A 21557-nucleotide genomic window follows, 5' to 3' on the forward strand; every position below is an offset into this window, starting at 1 on the left:
TCTCAAACACCCGGCTGGCCAGTGTCTGACAGGCGCTTTCTCATCATCCTGTCAGTAATATGCTAACTAGAGTGTATCTTCTGCGGCCTATGCTGGCAGGTGGAAAGGATGCTACACTTTAAAGCAAATGTCTAAACGTTATCTCCATTTTGACCAGTATTTGTTTCAGGTAATGCAAGTCTGATGTGTCTGGGAGCATGGTTACAAAGTTCTGCTTGTGCTGGCTCTAGGTTTCTATGCTGACTCCTTTAAAAACAAAGGTGTATGTCAAGAAAAGATACAGATTTTTTTTTTCTTTTTTGTGGTAAAAAAGCACTGAATACAAATATACACACAAACATGCATTTGTGGAATCACTTTTACTGCTGCTTATATGCAAAGAGAGCTTTCTGCAATTGCCCTCAGTTGCCGTATTGAGTTGGACTGAGCAGTGGCTTCATGTTCTTTGCCTCATTAGTCTTGTTCAGGTATGGTCACACTATCCATGGTCGCTCAGGCTCTGCATGGAGGCTGCTTGGAGAATGTAATTCTAGATGCTAGAGGAAGTGAAACACCTCTTACTCTAAACACATTGAATTTGTGAATCACTTTACTCCTCCTGCATCCAACCCTAAATCCAAGATTATTCGAAAATAGATTTATCCCAAGTCAGTAATATCATCAACTGAATCAGAAAGCAGCTGTGGTGGTTGACTGTTTCTCTTGCTTCACTTAAATCTCTCTGTGGTTTACATGTTGAAGATTCATGGATATGGCTAAAAAATCAGCCAAGTAGCGCTTTGTGACTAGGCCATATCACTGGGATGTGGACTTGGAGCACAGTACACGTTAGTATGGAGCCTGGAAAGACAGAAAGCTCCTCTTTTATATTTTTATTTTTCTGAGTTCAAAGCTACTTTTTGTGGAGCTGCTTCTCTGGTGCAAACTAAGGATCCAAGACAGTGGAACAATTGGCTCCGTACAGGCCTTGCGTGTTGGAGAAAATAGTGGCATCGGAAGCTGTTGTACAGCTTAGTGATGTCTTCTCATTGCCTTGTGCTAGGGTGATGCTTCTAGTTCTGGTTAAATGAACTGTAGCATCTAATTTATTTTAATTCTGTACTGTAGTACAGTAACAATTTTATCTAAAAATATGAGGTGTATGGCAGATCCATTGTAAATAATGCTGTTCCAATAATTCAAAAAATTACAGATTTAAAATTCAATTAGTATCTGAAGTTCCTGTGACGTAGTACATAGTGGGCAGAAATGTGCAAGGGCTAAATTTAGTTCTTGGAAAACAAGAAATGGATGTGAATTTATCATTAACTTGCAAGGCAGAACAGATATTCCACTGCTACTTGCTGAGCTCCCAGAAGAATAATTAGAATTCATTGTGGAATATTAGGTCAATTAGACCATTTGGGCTGGGAGTAGATGAGGAATGGTGTTTAATAATAATAATTATTATTTTTTTAATAGTTCAGGTGTAAGCAGTCTAAGGTAAACTGGGCAGAGGTGCATGTTGTAGGTGCAGTTAGGGTCCCTTTGGAACACCTGTAGAGAGTGTGCTTCTAGCAATGAAGCATCAGGATGTCGATATGGAATCAAAGTGTGGTTAGGATATACAGACAGACCCGGAAAGCTCTCCCAGTTTAGAATAGTTTTCCCATTGCCACAACATAATATTAGGAGAAATAACTGTGAAAGAATTTGTGAAAAGAAATTTAAATGTGTGGTCAGCAAATGATTAAAATCTTTCCTTTAATGAGAGGGGGAGAAAAAAACAATAAAAAGTTACAGATTGCTATTACTTACCATCTATGTAAAACATGAAAACTGTATCCCTGCGTTTTATTAAAAACAAAAATCCCAAACCCCAAACAAAGAAAAAACCACACTGTAAAAGAAAAGCATGTAGACACAAAGGCAAATCTACGGATTCATTTCACAGCACTGCTGTCAGCATATGCAGTCTAATAGAAGTCTTTAAGTACTGAGTCCTTTGTGGTTGAGCTTTATGAGAACTGAAAGTGAAAGAGTCTGTATTCTGTTGACCAGAACTGTCTTACCCTCTAAAAAAAGTACCACTGAAGTCACTGGTGGTCATGGGAAGCATAAGATGTGAAGACGAGTTACTGGCGTGTGAGTGTAATACTGGTCTCTGTTCTGGTGTGCCATTATGGCAACATTTCTCCTTTTCACAGTCACTGCTGCTTCATATCTTTTTTTTTTTTCCAAAATTTACCAATGACGAGATGAATTACAGCATAGTCAGCAGTTATCTCTACTCTTGCTCGCAGTAAGTAAGTTGTCTGTCAGCTATTCACAAGGAAGCTGTTCCCTGCTGCTTCTTAATTAGTATATGGCAGAAGAACATACTATGGAGTTACTCTGGGGGAGGAAATGTTAATAAAAATTATTTTCCTGGAAACTCTGCTTTCAGAAGTGAGAAACATTTGCTGAACTCCCTTGTTTTATGGGAGGGTAGCTCTTCCTCCATGGAGACAGGTCATAAAATAAAGGAGGGAGGAAAAGGGAAGTCAGAAAAAGGAACAAAAAGATGTATATGTTTGTGGTGTTCTGTGTTTTTGTGAGAGAGGAAGAGATGAAGTTAGGAAATAAATGAATCCCAAAATAAGAATAAACAAATTATCAAGAATGTACAGAGATGAAATGAAGAAATATAAGGAAACAGAAATTGTTGAGTGGATGACATAAAGAAGCATAATTAGTTTATTATGGGATAAACAAATATCAGAAGAGACCTGTTAGTTAACCTATTGTGTAACACGTTAGGGATAAAAGCTGATGACTAACTTACAGAAGTCTCATTTTCAACCTATGAAAAATACTAAAAACCTTTGTGGGATGAAGAAATTGAGTAACTGAATCAAGTTATGTGGTTTTTTCTCTGCCACCCACACCTACTTTGTTATATAGATACTTTTGATTATCTATAAAAGTGCGTTTGGGTCCTTAGTATAGGCACAGTATGCCAGTGGTATTGCTCATTAACCGCTCTCCTGTCTACTGCCACTTCAATTTTATTTTCTGCTCAGCTTCTGTTATTGGGAAGCTTGTCACTCTGAGAGCCATAGGCAAGGAACAAACAGTGTCCACGGTCTTTTCTTTTCCGTTCCAAACTAATGCACGAGAATGATGCCATAATTCTGCTTTATGAATCAAGAATTGCAAGAAAAGAGTGAAATTGATTGTCAAATTAACAAATAACATTTTTCTCTTCCCTTTCCTTCCCCTAGAAATAAGGATAAAAGGAAGTGAAGTACTAAACAACAACAATAAAAAAAAACAAAAACAAAAAACAAAGCAACCAAACAAAAAAACCTCAGGAGACAATAATATTTTTTTTGTATTAGCATTTTCTTTTCCACATTTAATTTTCACAATGTAAGAAGTTAAAATTTTCATCTATGGACTGGCAATATACTTCTCTTCCCTCCCTTCTGTGAGAGAGGAGAGCTGGGGCTGTCATCTTGCTGACAAGAGGAAGATGCATTATGACTTGTTTAAGGTCTTCCCTCTTTTTCTTCTTAGAGATTATGGGGATGGCAGATGGGAAATGATTAGCCATGGGCTAAATTAAAGAAATGCATAAGAAGTGGCTTTGGATATTGTGGCTTGGACAGTATATTCTGTTCCCTTTTGTTGCTAAATTTATTTTCGTCAGTGACTTCTGACTTCTCAGCAATTCCAGCAGACTAAGTTTAGTTGGACTAAGTCTGACTGTTTATTCTTTAGAGCTGGGAAGGGATTTACACAAAAGAAGGGCTCCCTTCCCACTCTTACTCCCCAGCAGTCTTCCCCCACCCATGTAGGAAATGGCTGGAAAGGTGGGTCTTAGCAGCTGTTAAGTAGCTCTTACAGGTTTGGGGCCTGATTGTGTTCCCAGACAAACAACCTTTAGGCATGGATGCCCTTTAACGAAGCTGGTAGTCTTAGGAGTTGTAATAACATAGAGGAGAGGCTTCCTTTCACCTCTGTGATTGTTCCCCTCCCAGGGAGCGGAGAGTGATTTCTCAGTAGTTCTTGTGGACTGGGAGTATTGGGGCAACAGCAGAGTTGGTTCAGGTTGATGATACCTACTGGAATTGTGGTAAAACAGTGACCCATCCCCTACAATTTATTGCTATAGGTACTAATAAGTAGATGAGATAACTAAACAGAATCTTTGGCATATTTCAACATATGTGTGGTCAAGGCAGTGGGAGGGAAGCAATTCCTTGGCCCAACAGGACTGTGAGGGAGGAGGGAGAGAGCACACCAGTACCCATTTCTGGACATGGTGTTGACAGAGATTGACAGTGTTTGAGGCTTTTTCAGGAAATGGTTTTGTCACAGTAGTTATTTAGTTGCTTACAGTAGATCTTGAAAGGTTGTGTGGTGTCACAGGTTAATTTTACTTCAGCGTTTTGTCTAACTTCTGTTGCTGTTTTTGGCTTTCTGACAAGATTCCACTAATCAGTTTCTGTGTTTCTAGTTTGTGCCTTGTAGTGTGTACAAATCTTGTTACCTGTGCTCTGCCTCTTTTTACCTTTGGTTATAGAAAAGGCTTTGAAAAACATAATTCATATAGCTAGAAAGTAACTGCCCGATAAGTTTTTGCAGGAAACTAAATAATTATTTTCATGTTACTCATTGAAATTATGTGAGTAATAGGTATGAAATAAGCATAACATGTGAGTCTGCAGAAAATCTTTCAGCTGAAATAGTATGCCTCTAAACAAATCACAGTGTTTTAACAAAACCTAAAATTATGAAAAGAAAAGAAAAAGGGGGCCTGTCCCTTTGAAATCCAGAGTAGAAAGATTCATTGATAGAAGTGAGCGTTGGGGTAGCAGATACACACGTCAGAATTAATGCATCCATATGAGGGATAGGGAGGAGCTGCAGCCATCATGTTCCCAGGAGCAGGGAAACCTGCTTTGATCAAGTCTTGAACTAAAACTTTTCCTGACTGTTCCTGTTCAGCAGTACATAGATTTTGAACAACAGTCTTCCCAAGTGGCTGCTTATTGCCATAAGGTAGAAAGTAACTTATAATTCTCTAGAATTTTTGCATTATTTCAGTCTCAGAGGGATTTGGTAGTAATCAATTTACTGTCACTGAATAATGAATTTTGCTAACAAACTTTATAACATGCTCTCCCACTATTTGGACAGATTGTATTATCACCATAGTTCCAGCATTTATTTTTTTTTTCCCCAAGAGATAAAATGATTGTACGAGAACCGCAACAAAACTCTGCAGAAACCACCACGTACTTTCCTTGCGGGGTGATGAAAGCTTATATGGTGTTGCTGGCTGCAGTGTCTTTTCAGGAAAGATCAGTAACAGACTGAAACTTCAGTTGTACTCAGTAATGTTAGTAAATTCATTACTGATAGAATGTGACTGAAAGATTCTTTTCACGTCCAATGCAAATGCCAGGGATTTCAAGTTAAATTTGTCTGTTTATTAGAGAGTTGAACATTGAAATTTTTTGTTAAAAGTTGTTTTTTTAACTGGTTCAAGTCAATTAACTCATGTTGTTTATATAATTTAAAACATTATTTAAACCAATTTTAAAACCATAACTAGATTTATTTTTGGAATAAAAATTGTATAAACTTTTATTTGAAAAGGAGAAAAGTGGTCTAAAAAAGCAAAATTTTGGGACGCAGAAATATTAAGTGTTTTATTCAATATTGATGAATGGGTTTCAACAGACAAAAACTTTACTTAAAAACTGCCCACCCATTTTATTATTGATAGAAACACAACTCTGGTAGGTCTTTTCCGGTGCAGTAGGAGGGTGTCACAATATCATTTGTTGCCTCAAAATATGTAATAAACTATCATATTTGCAGTAACTAGGTTCTGCAGCACTGTTCTGCTATAATGTTAAGATTTTGTAGCAAACTGCAGAGTTAAGCAATGACGTATGGGTGTGTATACTTAAATATCTAGCAAATTTTATTGGACAGATGCTTTCACCTTATATATACGAGTTTATCTGTAAAGGGCATCACAGTTCACAGTTGATGTAATCTCCACTTCTCACTGGCAAAATAGGTAAGGTTGTACACAGCCTTGAAGGCGACTTCAAGATAATTTAGGATAACAACTACCTGTCTTGAAAAAGAGATTTTTCTGTTCTGTGATGTTTTTCTCCTTGCAAGGTTTTTTTTGTTTGTTTTGGAGTTTTTGGGGGGGGATTTTTGTTTTTTTTTAAGGTGGATCTTGATAATTTCTTTTGGAACAGATAGCAATTAACAGACAGACTCCATACAAATGTCTTTTTCCCTAAATGGGGTAACGAATTGTTTTCTGCAAAAGATCTTGCCATTTGGTCAAGCAACAGATGCTAATTTCTGCACCTAGGAGCTTGTGCTGCACTTCTGCCTTACCATCTCCTCCATCCCTGTTCAACCTGCTGGGGCTCTGGCTGGCTCCACTCCCAAGCACAGATGCCATCAGACACCCCCAAATCCAGTGTCGCCTTTATAGACCTCTGAGCTCTGACATAAGCGGTCGGGCTCTGCCTGGTCCCCGAATGGTTTTCAGATCTGTTGAACTGTCTGGTTACTTCAGACATGCAGCATTATGCCAAGATTTGCAGTAGTGCCCATTCTAATTAGAAGAGTGAATATGTCAGTTAAAGAGGTAAGTTATTTAAATAGCTAATGCATTTGAGAAATGCACTCACTGTTGAAACAGTAAAAAAGGCAAAAAGAGAATTTGCCAGAAAGTGTGCAATTTTTAATATGAATCCATAATTATCTTATCAGTATTTGCTTAAAGGCAGAGTTGGCACAGTATTAAAATGTCACACAGTTTGAGGAGCAGCAGAATCCCATAGCTGCTTGTCTTACAGGCTGTATACAACAGAAAACTATAAAATATATTCATGCCATATTAAAATGTTTGGAAACCTACTGTAGCAGCAGAGATGCAAATGTTTAAATAAGATGTTAAATTAAGATGTTACTAAATGGAAAAGTGAGGAACAGTACAACAAAACCTTGATGAGTAAGTAAGTAAATCTTTACCTTCTGTGCTAAAAAATGCTAAAATTTAGTAGATTGTTTAACATTAAAAATGTTAAATAGATTCCAATCTGTGTACCACACCAAAATATAGATTGTAAAATGATAGAATTAATAAAACTTCAAATGTTTTTAAGGAATCATCCACTTCCTCTGTTAAAGTGAGAACTAAAATATAACACAGACATATGCATAAGATAGGAAAGTATTTCTTCATGCAAATAGTATAGTCATCTTAATTCATAATTTAAGAATGCCTATTAAGAGGAGGAGGAGGTGGCTGTATACATTGGGGGATACCCTGTATAACTGTATGCTCAGCTTTATTTCAGTCTGTGATTGGAATATATGGAATGCTAATTTTTATATAGGTAGTTGGAGTTTGAAATTTGTATGCTGTGTACAATAGTATGTGGACATACTAATGAGTAATTCCATATCCATTTAGAGTAAAAGAGAAAATCATGATGCTGAGCTTGACTGTGCTATCAGTAGTGTTAGTTAAACTACAGAGAGAGATAATGTGGATATAAAACTCATAAATCCCACTGTGTAGAAGAGGGATAAGATGCTCATTTATTTCTTCCCCCCAAGTCAATTAATTCTTAGTAACAACAGACTAATTATTAAAATAGCCCTTATTATAAGTGTCAAATGAGAGTAATTGTGGAGGTTTGGTGTAAAGCTAAGAAACGAGATGTTTATCTGAAATGAAGAGTTTAAATACGGAATTATTATATACTTGGCTTTCTGTAGTGTAGCTGTCAGGCTTGGGCAGTTCACTGGTCAATAGTGACATTCTGTGTGTCAGTGAACAGAGTCTCCTGATACCTTAACCTGCAGTTCACACATTACTGAAGCTCCAACTGTCGAACATTCAGGTCCCTTGGTACTACTGCAGCTTCCAGACTCTCCTGACTGGCTCATGTTTCATTCTTTGGCAATTTGCCCTAATGATATCCCTCAGGAGCTTTCAGACCCTCTTCTTTTCCATATTTAATCATGTTAGATTAATCTGAGTGCTGAGCAAACTATGCTGCACAAATTGTAATTGTCCATGGTTTCTGCTGCAATGGTCTTATAATTACTTTTTTTCATTTTTAGTGTAAAAATACACGTACAAAATTGCAGTATAAGTTTTATTTACAAGTCTAAATGTCCAAGACAACCAGGGTGTGAAAGCTTTAACTGCTGATCTGTTCCATGAAGAGGGTTTTTTTGTCCTGTAAAATCCATGAGGTTTTAGCACTTGCTATATGGACAGGATTTACATTTCATTTTTAGCTCTTCGTTTTGTTACTGTAAAAGTACAAGTCTAATAAGCAGCACTATTTTCAAGTTAACCTCAGATAGTGATTTTGTTGTGATATAAAACGTTAGGACAGTCTTGTCTTTCTCCATAATCCTGATGTCTTCTAAGTGGGGCATTCCCCTTTTTATTTTTTACTTTTTTTTAATGAGGTTTGTAGTGTTTTGTGTGCTGGACATAGGCTACCTTATTTTGAACAGTCTTGATGTTTTCTCATTCTGTTCTAATTCTGTGGCTGCATAATAAAATAAATACATTTGAATGACTCCCTGATAGTAAAGTGGTATTTGATAGATCAAATTTTAATTCTTTAGGTATTGTAGATTATTTTGTTCACTCAAGGAGTGCACTCGACCACGTTTCTAATCAATACCATAGATGTTTTTTTGGAGGGGAGTGGTTTTTTATTTGTTTCAGAAAAACAAGGGTGTCCATTTTGAATGACAAGCCGATCATAACACCTTTCTTGGTCAAGGAGTCCTTAATTTTCCAGTGATGCTAGTGCCAGACTTGCCAGTCTCTGCTTTGGGAAGGGAGTCTTGGAAAACTGTAATAAGGTTGCTTTGCTGTCAAAAGGAATATTCACTTCAGATTTTTTTAAAGGTAGTTTGGTATTCAAGATAGTGACACAAACAGAAATTAATCCTGCTCCTCAATGTAATGCTTTTTGGTGGCTTCACACAGGTTCACATCAGTTCCAGCTGTTTCTAACAGCAGAAATGTGGACCAAAAAACTCCCCTGAGTCTTTCCTGCTCAGCGGAGCTGAGTGCAGCTGGGGTGCACTCAGGTTCTGTGTGTTTGTGACAGTACCCATGTTTAATGAGCACCAAGTAGTGCATTTATTTTCTTTTTTTCAGGGAAATGGCTGAGCAGGGCTAACTTTTAATTAACTTGCTAGTTTGACTTCTTGCAAATGTTGTACTTGTATATGTATATCAGAGTTCTTCACAGATGCGTTTAAGTGATTAAAAGTAATTAAGAAATGCTATCATAGGTGGTTTGGAGAGATTAAGATTCTTACATGTCTAAAAGTTAATTTAAGATTTTGTATTTTCTTTTATTCATATTTTTTGTTGCCAATTCTCTGTGTGTATTTTTATTTTTAGTTAACTGCTTGTGTTCATGCGTCAGCTGCATTGTTATATCCAATGTATTGGCAACATATTTACATCCCAGTGCTTCCTCCACATCTTCTGGACTACTGCTGGTAAGACAGCTAACCTGTTATCCCCATTTCAGATGTTCTTACCTGTCTTGTAATTCTAAGTAACTGATGAAAACACTAACTACTTAAGTGATTAAATATACAGGATCTGGTTTATGAAAGCACTTAAGCTACTGCTTAAATGATGACTTGAACAGAGGAATTTCAGCATGCCTTTACATGGTGTTTGAATTGGACCTTGAATTACAGTGCTGATTGCTATCAGTGCAGCATTTATAATCATGTTTATAATTACTGTCCCTGTTTTATTGTTAGAGAATGTATTCAGTAACTTAAATGCAGCTGTGTTACGGTTTTCTTTTATTTGGCATTTATTTTAACTTGAGACAGATGATACTGATAGAAACATTCAGAAAAAAAATGATTAGTTTTTCCATAATCAGGCATTTGTAGGCATCAGTCTTTCCCTTAGGTCTATACAACGATTTAATATTTGTATTTTAGACTCAGCCAGGTTCAAGATCCTATCCAACACCTTCCCGAAAGATCTTACAATCTCCTTGTGGTACCTCCAAAATTTTAATTGTTAGGATTCTGCTTCTCCTGACATGTTTCTGTTCACATAACAAACAGAGTTAGTGGTTTTGGTGAATTACTAAGTTGAACAAGAAAAAATCACTTTTTGAGTCACTTCTGATTCTTCAAGGGATGTTGCTTCCACATGCCTGTGTTTTAAGATTTTAGTCTAAGAAGACATCTGCTTTTATTCATAGTAGTGCCAGAGATACCAAATGAGAGTTTCTATCAAAACACCCAAAGGAGGAGTATCCACCCCTTGGAGAATTTCACTTTAACTAGACCTTATGGATCTGTGATGGAAAAATGAACTGTTTAAAGCCATTTTAGAGATTGGGAATTGTTATTTTATATAAAAAGGGAGTCCAAGTCATATGCCTGCCAACATAAGTCTATGTTTCTCTTACTAATATTTTTCTTCATAGAAATAAATTATACTTGTATGTTTTCTGGACTCTGTTTTGTTTTGTTTTTTCTGGAACCTATAAATATTGATGTTCCATTGAACTCCACCCAGCCTATTGAACTTGTTTTCAAATAAATTCTCAGTATGTTTCTTTAAGTCTTTTTGATAGTTTATCCTCAAGTTTACAATATTTGCCCATGGTATATCTTTTTCTGTGATAGTTCTTTTACTTCATATGTATATTATTTATTCTTTTTAAAAAGAAATCAAATGTTCTTCTCCCACTCCTTGCTTTACTTTCAACTATTGCTAAGCCTTTCATCTTTAAGAGTTTTCTTCTGAAGAAACTCTGTCCTAATTGTTTTTCCTCCTAGCTTTGATAAAATGCACCGAGATGAGGGTAGAGCTTGGATGTATTTGTTTAATTTTTGTATTTCTTGAGCTTACTGCCAGAAGCTTTGTAATTTCTTTAGTATCTTCCACAAATGCTGTTCTCAGAAAGTAGATCAACACCTTTATTCAAGCTGTACCCAGCAGAGTGCATCCTGAATACTGGATTTTTTTATTTCCCCTCCTAAGCACTGATAATGTTTCCAGAAATAATAATGTTAGATGCTGTACACAGCTTCTTGTGATGAAGATAATAAGCTGAGATTCTAGGTCATTGTGGCATGACCTGAGAATTTTTTTTACTCATTAAAAAGAAGCATGGAGTTTCTTAAACTTGTAAAACTCATTTATATCCCTTTTTCTCTTCAACAGTAGTACAGTAGAGCGGGGAGGGCAGGGGGAAGTTTTCCCTTTTTTAGAGGTGTTCAAACAGAAACAAAGTTCAAGAAAGGAAATGCACAATTGATGAATTTACCACAGTAACTATAATTCAGACCTTTTAACTCAGGTTTTCATTCATTTACATTTCTCTGCTCATGTCTGGTTTGAATGGTTCTTTTATGAGACAGGTTGGAATCGTGTAATAAAAACACATAAAATACTTAGCTTTCCTCATGTTTTTGTGCATGAACAGTGAATAAATATTTTCCTCATAGGTATATAATATGTCAAGTTAGAAAACCTTGAATTCATAAGGTCAAAGTTTATGCTAGGCCAGACTAGTGTGCAGTCCAAGAGGATCATGTCAATTTAAAATTAATTAAATAATTTTTCTAATTATTTTTTATATTTTAATTTTGATAGAGCAATGTTATTTTTATAAAAGTGTCTTTTTTCTTTTGGCTTAACATGCATTTTCATACCTAGAAATTACATTGTCATTGTTTCACTTGGACTTTGTATCATTTTCTTAGTGTTCTAAAATAGTTTTCAAATAAATGTAGAGTATTATCAGTTTGATAATTTTGTCAGTTCCAAGGGAGTAAAGCCATTTTTAAACAGATAAAATACATTTAAATCTATTAGCTTAAATATAGACCCTGATCCTGCAACTTTTCTTTGCATGTTAATAATCCAACCTATTTTGAGAGAAATCTACAATGTTTTTAATGTGTTGGACCATATATCTTTAAAAATTCATAAGGATAAATGATACAATTCTGTGGGTGTTAGAATATTGTAAATTACATAAACTGCTCAGCTGGTACATTTTGTGGACATGTAAAAAGAAATGTATATTTGAGTAAAACACATCTATATTAAAAGATTATTTAAATTCTTCCACTTGCCTTTTAAATCAAAAAACCTTTTTGATTCTTTCAGACAGCCTGATATACGGTCTAGTTTTAGGCATAATGTAAAGGATGTTCTAAAAATAGTCCAAACCCACTGGTACTGAGCATTAGTGTGGACTGTAATGCTGTCAGGATTGGCCAGGTTATGAATATTTGCAAGGCCCAGTGTGTGAATATACTGTGTATTTATTTACTTCAGGATTTCCCTCCTGTGCGGCCTATCTTGCCTTCAAATTCCATTATGAGAACTCTAAGGTGAGAATTGGAACAACCATCCAAAAAAAGAAGAGATAATAAATATGTTTTCCTAAAAGAGAGCAAAATATTAAGCAGTGAAAGTAATTTTTGTTTTAGTTCTAGAGGAAGAAAACACACCAGAGTTACTAAAACAATGGATTTTTCTGAATATTTTTTAGGACTTTATTTATTTTCTTCCTTTAAGCAAAAAGATATTGTTGCACTCAGCTCAGTAAGTGACTGACTTTCAGGAAGGCTTTTACAAAAATTAAATTTGAGCATTCATACAGTAATTATATTTGAATAAAATTAATTTTTCAAAGGAGAAAGCTAATTTCATCAAATTTCTCTGTAATTTCTTGGCAAACTAAGTCACCGATAAGAGAATGTATGACAGTTTTGTCTGTGGATGATAAAGCATCTGTTCTACTGATGCTCTGCTAAGAATATAATGCAATTAGAAAATTCAAGTTACAATTGCAATGTCATTTATGAGATTTGGTCTCTTCTGAATTGAGATATACACACGCCTGTTTTCGTGAGAATGGGACAATTATTTTCCAATTAACTTGCATGTTTTGCATAACATAGTAATTATTTTAGGCAGTGATGCTGTAGATTAATAACATTTTTGGTAATAACATGCGTAAGCAAGAGAAAAAGTATGTAGCAGCTCCCAGTAGTACCATAGTAAGCAATTTCATGTACATATTACAAACCTCTGCTGTTAAGGTTTCAGAATTCAGCAGTAATAAAATTCATTCTTCACTGAAAATGATCAAATTGACTCTCTGTACCTGCAATTTTTATTTCATGCTTTTTCAAGATCTGTTTATCTAATTAGCTTTGTACCTTTATTCTGTTAACTTCTCAAAATGGAAATGATGTAGCTGTTGCTTTGTTCTATAGAAACTGCCCTTTTTAATGACAGATTTATTAATGGAACAAATCATCAGTTATTTTAAGTTAGTACAGGCCTGATGAAGCTGCTAGAACAGCGTCGGTGTACAAGAAAACAAGTGTGTATAAAATGCATGGATGATCTAGCGCTTGTTTTCAGCGTAGTTTCTCCAGTTCACGTTATTGGTAACGCTATGGTAATTCTGATGCAATGAACCTGAGGATCTGTTTTGCTGCATATCCAGCAAAAGAAACCTCAGTTACATGTCAGTCATAGTCATTCTTATTGGCTTGGTTAATTATGTTATGTAGTATAAAATGTTCTTAAAATTATAGAGTGTTTTACAGCTGTCTGATTCCTCACTGAATATAACCGCATGTCTGCTCTGGAGGGAAACCCATTTATGATTCCATATAACTTGTACTTTGTCCATGAAGGCACGAAGGCCTTTGAAGTTGTCAGGAAGTACTAAGATTTTTCAGTATTTGGCTAACAAAAAGATGTGTGGGAACTTAGGGGTCTCCATTTCCTCTTTTGGAAGCCCCATTGCCCAGAAACCTTAAGCCATGACAGTTTGCATTCTCACCAAACATTTATTTTGATAGTAATAACAAAAGCTTGTTTTGGCCTCAGTCAGTCTGGGGTTTGGGTGTTCTTTAGGTTTTTTGTTTTGGTTTTTTTTGTGTAGGGGGTGGAGTTGGTGGGTTTTTAAAAATATTTTTCTTGCATTGATCTTTCCTGTGGGACACTGTTAATGAGAGCAATTGACTAATCCATAGTGTGTTCAGATTTTTCTAAAACTGGCTGCAGTCGAAGGCAGGTGAGAATTGTTACTTTTGCTCCCAGAGTTGGGACCAGATTGATGTGGCCACGTGAACTGACAGAGTGAAGGCTCTCTGCGGGCCTCAGGAAGTCAATTGGTGCCAGTGGCTCAGATCCATGATTGAATAAGTACAATGGGAGAAATTACTGTATGTCAGCTATCTGTATAACTTCATATAAATCATCTTACCTTCCATTTATTTTTCAGAGATTATTTTTATTTAGTTTTTCACTCTGCTCCCTTGGTGTTTCATTTCCCACTGAGTTGCTTAAACCAGACTATCTGTCGCTTGCTTTTCTGGAGTGAGTATTTTTAGTAAGCTCACAGTACCCAAAAGTGTGATGATGTTTTTTCCCTTCAGCACTGGATACTGAGTATATTCTTTGCCAAAACACATTCACTAGAGGAGGAAACAGAAGATAATAGGAAACCATGATAAATTAGCCTGACTAATTCAGTTTCTTGCTTGTGTACTGCAGGAGGTCTCACTCCAGAGGCTTTGTGTGGATATTTGTTTTATTTTGAGCGTATAGTTCCTTGTCTTCCTCAGATTGGAAATAAAAAGTTCACTATCTTGAGTTAAATAGGATGTAATACAGCTTCCAAATGGCCACCAAGGAAGGGTTTCAGAAGTACATTCAAAACCAACGCTGTCATTAATGATGTTTGTGTTGTGGTGGGGTGATGCTAAGTGGTACCATATTCTCCAGAATGGTGTTTTAAAACCGCTGTCATTCCATAGACAGACCACTTCAGGAATATCCACTAGATTAGCTCTGCCATACAATATGGTTGGTTATTGAAACTGGGTATGGCAGGCCAGTTAGCAAGCCTTACATGTCTTCTTGCTCAGACTTTCATGGTTAGGAACAGCGCCCTTTATTTTGTGGTCATCTTTACTGCAGAGTAAAAAAAAAAAAAAAATCCCTTCTGTAGTAAAAATTTCAGTAGCAACTGTGTGTGTTTCATACAGGCTTAAACACTGAATGTTAACTAGAGACTGTATGTGCCAAGATTTTAAATATTTTTTGCTCCACAAACATTGCAGTAGTTGGTACTTAACAATAATTTAGTCTTTTCCACTTTTCTTCTTCAGTGCACCGATGCCTTATCTAATTGGCGTCCACTTAAGCTTAATAGAGGTAAGTTTACTATATATACACTTCTGTGTACTGGTAAGCATGAGGTGTGTGTGCCATAAATGATAATTTTAATGGCAATGCTTCAGAAAGAATCCTTGGTTTTTAGTGTACAGAACTACAAAATTTCACCTTCAGATGCTTTATAAAGTAAAAAATGTCCCTCTTTGAAATTTTACTTTTGAAATGTTTTATGGAGACATATAAGCACTACATCATGATTTGTTTCTGTGTATACTTAAGAGCTCTTTTTTCTGCCTTTTTTAGTGGTTCAGCAACAGATTTTCCCAAAAATTTATTTTGTAGTTACCATCAATCAGAATTCAGCATCATTCTGATTTCCCAGATAATTTATGTTCCTGTCCCTCTGCAGATCTTAGTCTGACATTCATCCCATAACATTCATAACTGTTAATTTAGAAATTAGTATTTTTTTGCCAAAAAAACCCAAGAGGTAGCCTTTTCAGATTTAAACATGCAACGAAACAATAGAACTCACCTAAGTGGTAAGTAATAACTGGGTCATAAATAGCTTTGCCTCTTTCCATAACCATTTGATATCACCATTAAGCCTACATGTGTAGTCTGATTATCACGCGGAGCAGATAATTGATTTGGGAACTTTATTTGATTTACACTTCTGTTAAAGCAGTTTCTCAGGATCAATTCACATTTGCTAAGCTGATGAGGTGGGTTCTCTTTCAGTCTGAGCCACTAGCACTTTTCCCAAAAAAGAGTCCTCTATCATGTACACTTCCTAACTGTAGGCATAACCTTCTGTTCTCTCAGATCGAGTTCTTATGATCCACACACACTGATCGCAATATCTTGACTAGGATCTTTTTCCTTATTCCATCAGAAAATAATGGAACAGAAAGGCTTACTCTGAAAAAGAAGTCATTCGATTCCTTCTGGAATAATTCCCTGGACTGCACTATTATGTATTATTGTAGAACCATATAGAAAAGAGTTCTATCATTTTTTTCCTGAAAGGAAAAAAGTGTTTAATTCTTAGCTGCTAGTCAAACCCATTACATGAAAGATTGTTTCATCCCTTCTTCTGTAATACTAGTAGACATCACATGCCTGGGAGTTTCATAAATCTGCAAATAATTACTTAGTTTTCTCTTTTGTTCATCTGATTATATGATTAACATCCTATATTTCACAAATATGAGCGAATGAAAGGTGTTATATGTCTTGTTCCAATAGATTTAACTGTGTTTCGTGTAAATCTTGGTTTTCAAGAATTAATTTCTTGAATATGCCTGTCTTTCAGAGATTATTCATGTAACCTTACTGTTTGATGAAGATGAAGTGTTTTTAAAAGCTACTCTGAATCCTGCATCTAATTCACAAATCCCAGATCTAAAGCTCAAAACATTGTCTTTGCCATTATTATCATTTGTAAAATCATCGCTTCTAATCTAGCACATAAAAATGTACTTTAGGCGGATGCCATAGTAAAATGCTTTTCTACTATTTTTTTTTCCCCTCTTAATAGAGAGTGAAAAATAGATCACTGGAGGATGTGGTTTTGCTAAATGTTGACACAAACACTCTAGAAACCCCTTTTAATGACCTGAACAACCTACCTGGTGAAGTGGTAAGTCTTACCGGTATTTCATTCTTTCTTTCTTAGATAGATGCTTGAATTACTAGTAGTTATTTTTGACTGGTTTTGCTAACTGCTATAAAAGGAATAAGGGGGTGAAAAGCACCAAGTGTAGACCCCTGCATTTGAGACTTTTACCTTTTTGACAGTTGAGGAGATGTTGAATGGAACATCATATTCCTTATTGTAGAAGTAGGATCATAATTATAAAGCTAGCTGCATTCATTAGGCATAGCTGCTTTAAACGCAAGAGTCTCTTCATCTCATCTTAATCATTATATTACAAAGTAGGCATTTCTGTCTGCCTAGTGGCATGTCTTGCAAAAGAACGAGAGAGTTTTTGAAGGCAAAAAGAAGAAGGGGGCCAATTATCGGCTTCTGCTTCCCTGCCACCTGCCAGCGCTTTCCTTTTAATTAATGATCTGATGGCACTGGTCAATATAATAAGAAATGCTTGTACAGTTGGGGTCAGAAAATTCAGGCTTTGATCTTCTTCAACTTTCTGAAACATTTATTTGTTTTCTCTAAATTATTTCAGTTTTATTTTAATCTCTTCTATCCTGCTGAGGGCTCTGTGAATGAAAACCTATACTGTTTGTCATTTGCTTTGGCAGAGCAAAGAGTGCTTACTTAGAATTCTATTTGTAAATTAAACTGCAAAACCAGTTTGTCATAAAAGACATCTGATCCTTTTGAAATGACGAAAACTGTCTTTTGTCTGTAAAGGATGATAAATTAAGTGCCAGTTCTTTCTGGACTTTGATCTTGCAGAGGGTGTCGTTCCCCACTTCCCCCCCCCCCCCCCCCCCCCCCCCCCCTTTTTTTTTTTCTTATTGCCTATAGGGGAACATATTCTGTATATCATTTTAAATAGTCAAAAAATTCACTTACCTTGTTTTTCCCAATAGAGCTCTAAAATAATATAATTGTGAAACCACTGTTTTGATTATTTAGTTATAGATGCTCAAGCTATCACAAATGGTTGTCAGCACAAAGAATTTTATATCAAAATGTGAAATCAAAGAGTTACATTTTCTGAAATTGTGAATCATAAAACCAAACTGTCTTAATCAAAGAAAGGTGCTGTAATGACATACTATATCTTTTGGTTTTGGTGGTAATTTGTATATATTTGGTACAATAGAAATCAAACTCTTGATGATTATATTAATCTCAGTTCCCTTTGATTTTAGTGATGTTAAAATCTAGATTTTTTTTTTTTTTAACACATCATCTGGTCAGTCTTTCTTCTAACTCAATATCAACTATAGTTCAGAAGTGTGAAAGACTATAAAAATTATTCCGATGCTTTTTGATTTTACATTTGTGTATGAAAAAGTATACACACACACATACATACAATAATCTTGACTGTACTCTATTGTTCAAGAATATAACATGTTAAGTAAAAAATGAGCCATTTTCTGGTGTGTCAGTAATTTTAACAGACCTTGCATTCAGTGAATAAGCTTGAGGTTATAATGTCATGGAGGTACATACCTTTTGTCAAATAATAGCTGGATGTAGAATTGAGAATTAAGCTTCATCTTCCATAAGATACTGGAGTTGTAGTATACTCCAGTAGTTTACTTCAAAGAGCAAAAATGGATATTTGTGCAGTGAGAGGGACTTCTCATGTATTTTACAGATGCATATCAAAATGATCTCTAAGTGAGTAGGCTAGCATGAAGAAAATAGGGATACAGATCTTCATACTTTTAGAATCCCCCAGGATATATGCGTGTTACTATTATTAATGTTAATTAAGGTTATCCGAGAGTACAGACTATAGAGTAGACTTAAAATATTTAATTCCTTATCTAATATGAAACAAAACATAAGAACTGTGTTTTATGCAAAATATACTTGCAGAATTTGAGGATTTTATAATTAAGCTTTTAATTTTAATATTCTGATCTCTTCCTCTACTTCAATCTGTAAAGCACTTTAATTAAAACAATTTAATGGAAAACATAAACAATTACAGTTGTAAAACCTGTAAACAAAAGGCACAGACAAAGTCTGTGTTTGGCTCATAAAATGACAAAATGCTTGTCCTTCTTTTGCATTCATGAAGAGCAGTGCAACTGCTAACATCTCCACTAAAAAGCATAAGACATAGGAGTGTAGAGTCAAAATGATAAGTTGAAACATTAAAGCCAATGTCAAAGATACTTACATATGTGAAGCATTTTAACCTATATAAATAAACCTCATAAGTGTACATACGAAGGTAGTAAAACTTCTGATGAAAAAATAAAATGAGTACCTCTGAAGGGTGTTAAAATACAATGAAGAACTGAAAATATAAAAGAAGCCCTCGTCTTACCATCCCTTTCAGAAATCAATTCCAGGTTGATTAACAGCCTGACAAAAAAATGGCAATATTTTCAAAGAGTTTTATAAAACTGTTTCTTTGACTGAAGGAAATTGAGTAATTATTTTCTTAATCAATACTCCTGATGATGTTCTCACAGCATAGGTATTTAATAGTTTACCTATGGATAAGTAATGTGTCTGTTAAAATGCACTGATGGTGCATTTTTCCCTGATAAATTTAAGATCGAGAAACATTATTATATGGCATGGTCTAATAAACTGTATAATAAATTACCAGAGACTTAAAGGTATTTTTAAATCATTCACTTAAGCATTTAAATTATAGTTACAGGCTAGATGACTTTCTATGCATGTGAACTCTATTATTCTGTCAGACTGACCAGTGGTCTTGACTGTGCAAAGGTCAGTGGTCACAGTTGTCCTGAATTACCAGTCCTTTTTTCATGTGGACCCTCTGCTGCGTTGCATGCTGTAATCTTCTTAATGGCTTCATTCCAATATTCACACATAATATTTTAGATTTATTGACTGTTAGAAATACTACCATGCCAGTAGCAGTTCCGCTACTCTCAAGGTATTTAAAATTGGAAAAATAAATCAGTGCAAGACTTTCAGGAATCCTTTGTTTTCTTAGAGGGGGGAAAAACCCTCTTTTTCCTCTCTTCTGACAAGAACACTTGTTTTTAAATTTCATCATTTCACTGTGAATTAGTCTATTATTTTTTAATTAAAAAATTAAAATAAGTAGCTAATACAATAATACCTAGATCACCACTTTAATAATGTCAGACATTAGAAAAAGAACATTTGTGGTGTATATGAATTAGACCATAGACACAAATTTATAAACTTTGGGCCTGATCCTGCAATACCTGCTTGCAGTTAACTCTGACAAACAAAGACTACTCCTTTGCTCAAATTTGAACACTTTCAAAAAAAGCTTGGAGAATTGAGGGCATCACGTTTAGCAGCCAAATCTTACTGACTTCTCCACAGAGTAAGCAGAACTTTTATAAATACGATCTTCAGAAAACAATAGGCTTTATAGGTTTTTAGCATCTTCTGTGGTCGTTAAATATTGTTAACCATAAAATCTACAGAGCTGTTGAAAGATACGTAGTCTTTGTAGCATGTGGTGCCTATGCACTATGATGCAATACAGAATCTAAATGGGTTTTGAGATTTCTAAAGTCACAGAATTTTAACAGCGTAAATTTGGCATATGAACATTACTGTTCTTAAAGTAGCATTTGAGAAGTAGACTGTAATTCATGTAGAAAATCAAACAGTTACTTTATAAAACAGTTACTGGGAGTGCTAATTATTTCTGAAAATACAATGATTGATAGTATTATAAAGAAGTTTGGTCAATGTGTGATAGTGCAACTACAAAGATTTTTTGTAATATTTAAGTATCACAGTTTATTATTTTTTCCCATCAGAAAATATCAAAAAATATTATTATTGTTTTTTAGAAACTCAGACGTCAGCAGTGTTTGCAGTGTTGAGGCAAATATTTATTTTGAATAAATTCTTACAGTTGAAATTCTCTTGAACCTCGATATAGTTTTAGAAGCTACAATGTGAGATTGAAATGTACACCTCGTTTTGAAAACACATGCATTTAAGTAGTTGTTTTCATCTGAATTAGTATTTGTGATTAAATGCTGGAGGGCTCTCTGAGATGCCTAAATCCTCTGTGTGTGGATAGTATAAAATATGTAGAAGCCCTTTCATTAAGAATATTGATTAAAATCATACCGGGTTCCATTTTGTTGTAAGGTTTTTGTTTTGTTTCTCTTCTCTGCCATCTTCTCTCCCTTTCTCACTGTTGTGAGTGTGCTTACTTTTACAGTGATCTGATCTGATAGGGAACACCAAAAAATAGTTTAAAGCGTAACAACTGTCACTGACACCAGAGAAATATCTGGATATCTCCACCCCTCCCCCCCCCCTCCCCAGTCCTGCTTTTCTCATATGACAAACATTCTGAGTACTTAATATGTGCTTAAATTTATATATGTGCTTAAGTTTTTGCAGGAGCAAAGGCTTTGATTAATATTTACATAATTTTGTTAATTTATTTTTTAACTTTATGTGCTCACATGGTTATTGTCACTATCCTACTAACATGGTTATTGAAAAGATACTAGTCATGCTTTGTTTCTGATCAGATAGTTATATTTTAGGAATATTAGAAAGGACGTAGGGTGACTATTTTAAACAATAATGCTTTTCTTTTTAATGACCGACACAATATGTTTCTACATTTTAGATATACTTACTTACATATGAAAGAAAAATTACATATCAATCTCATGACTTTCTAAA

General features: G+C 35.1%; 1 protein-coding gene across 1 annotated transcript in view; it reads left to right on the forward strand.

Moving 5' to 3' along the window:
• Positions 1-21557, forward strand: part of DENND1B (DENN domain containing 1B) — a gene marked incomplete at its 5' end in the record, with an annotated part of 94391 nt that overhangs the window by 29385 nt on the left and 43449 nt on the right. Inside the window, 3 exons of the mRNA XM_010164884.2 lie at positions 9446-9546; positions 15229-15274; positions 16776-16877. Of these exons, the coding sequence (XP_010163186.1) occupies positions 9446-9546; positions 15229-15274; positions 16776-16877 (249 nt within the window). The remainder of the gene's footprint in view (positions 1-9445; positions 9547-15228; positions 15275-16775; positions 16878-21557) is intronic.

Source organism: Antrostomus carolinensis, unplaced genomic scaffold, assembly GCF_000700745.2.
Source record: "Antrostomus carolinensis isolate BGI_N321 unplaced genomic scaffold, ASM70074v2 scaffold7243, whole genome shotgun sequence".
In the NCBI taxonomy this organism is placed as follows: domain Eukaryota; kingdom Metazoa; phylum Chordata; class Aves; order Caprimulgiformes; family Caprimulgidae; genus Antrostomus; species Antrostomus carolinensis.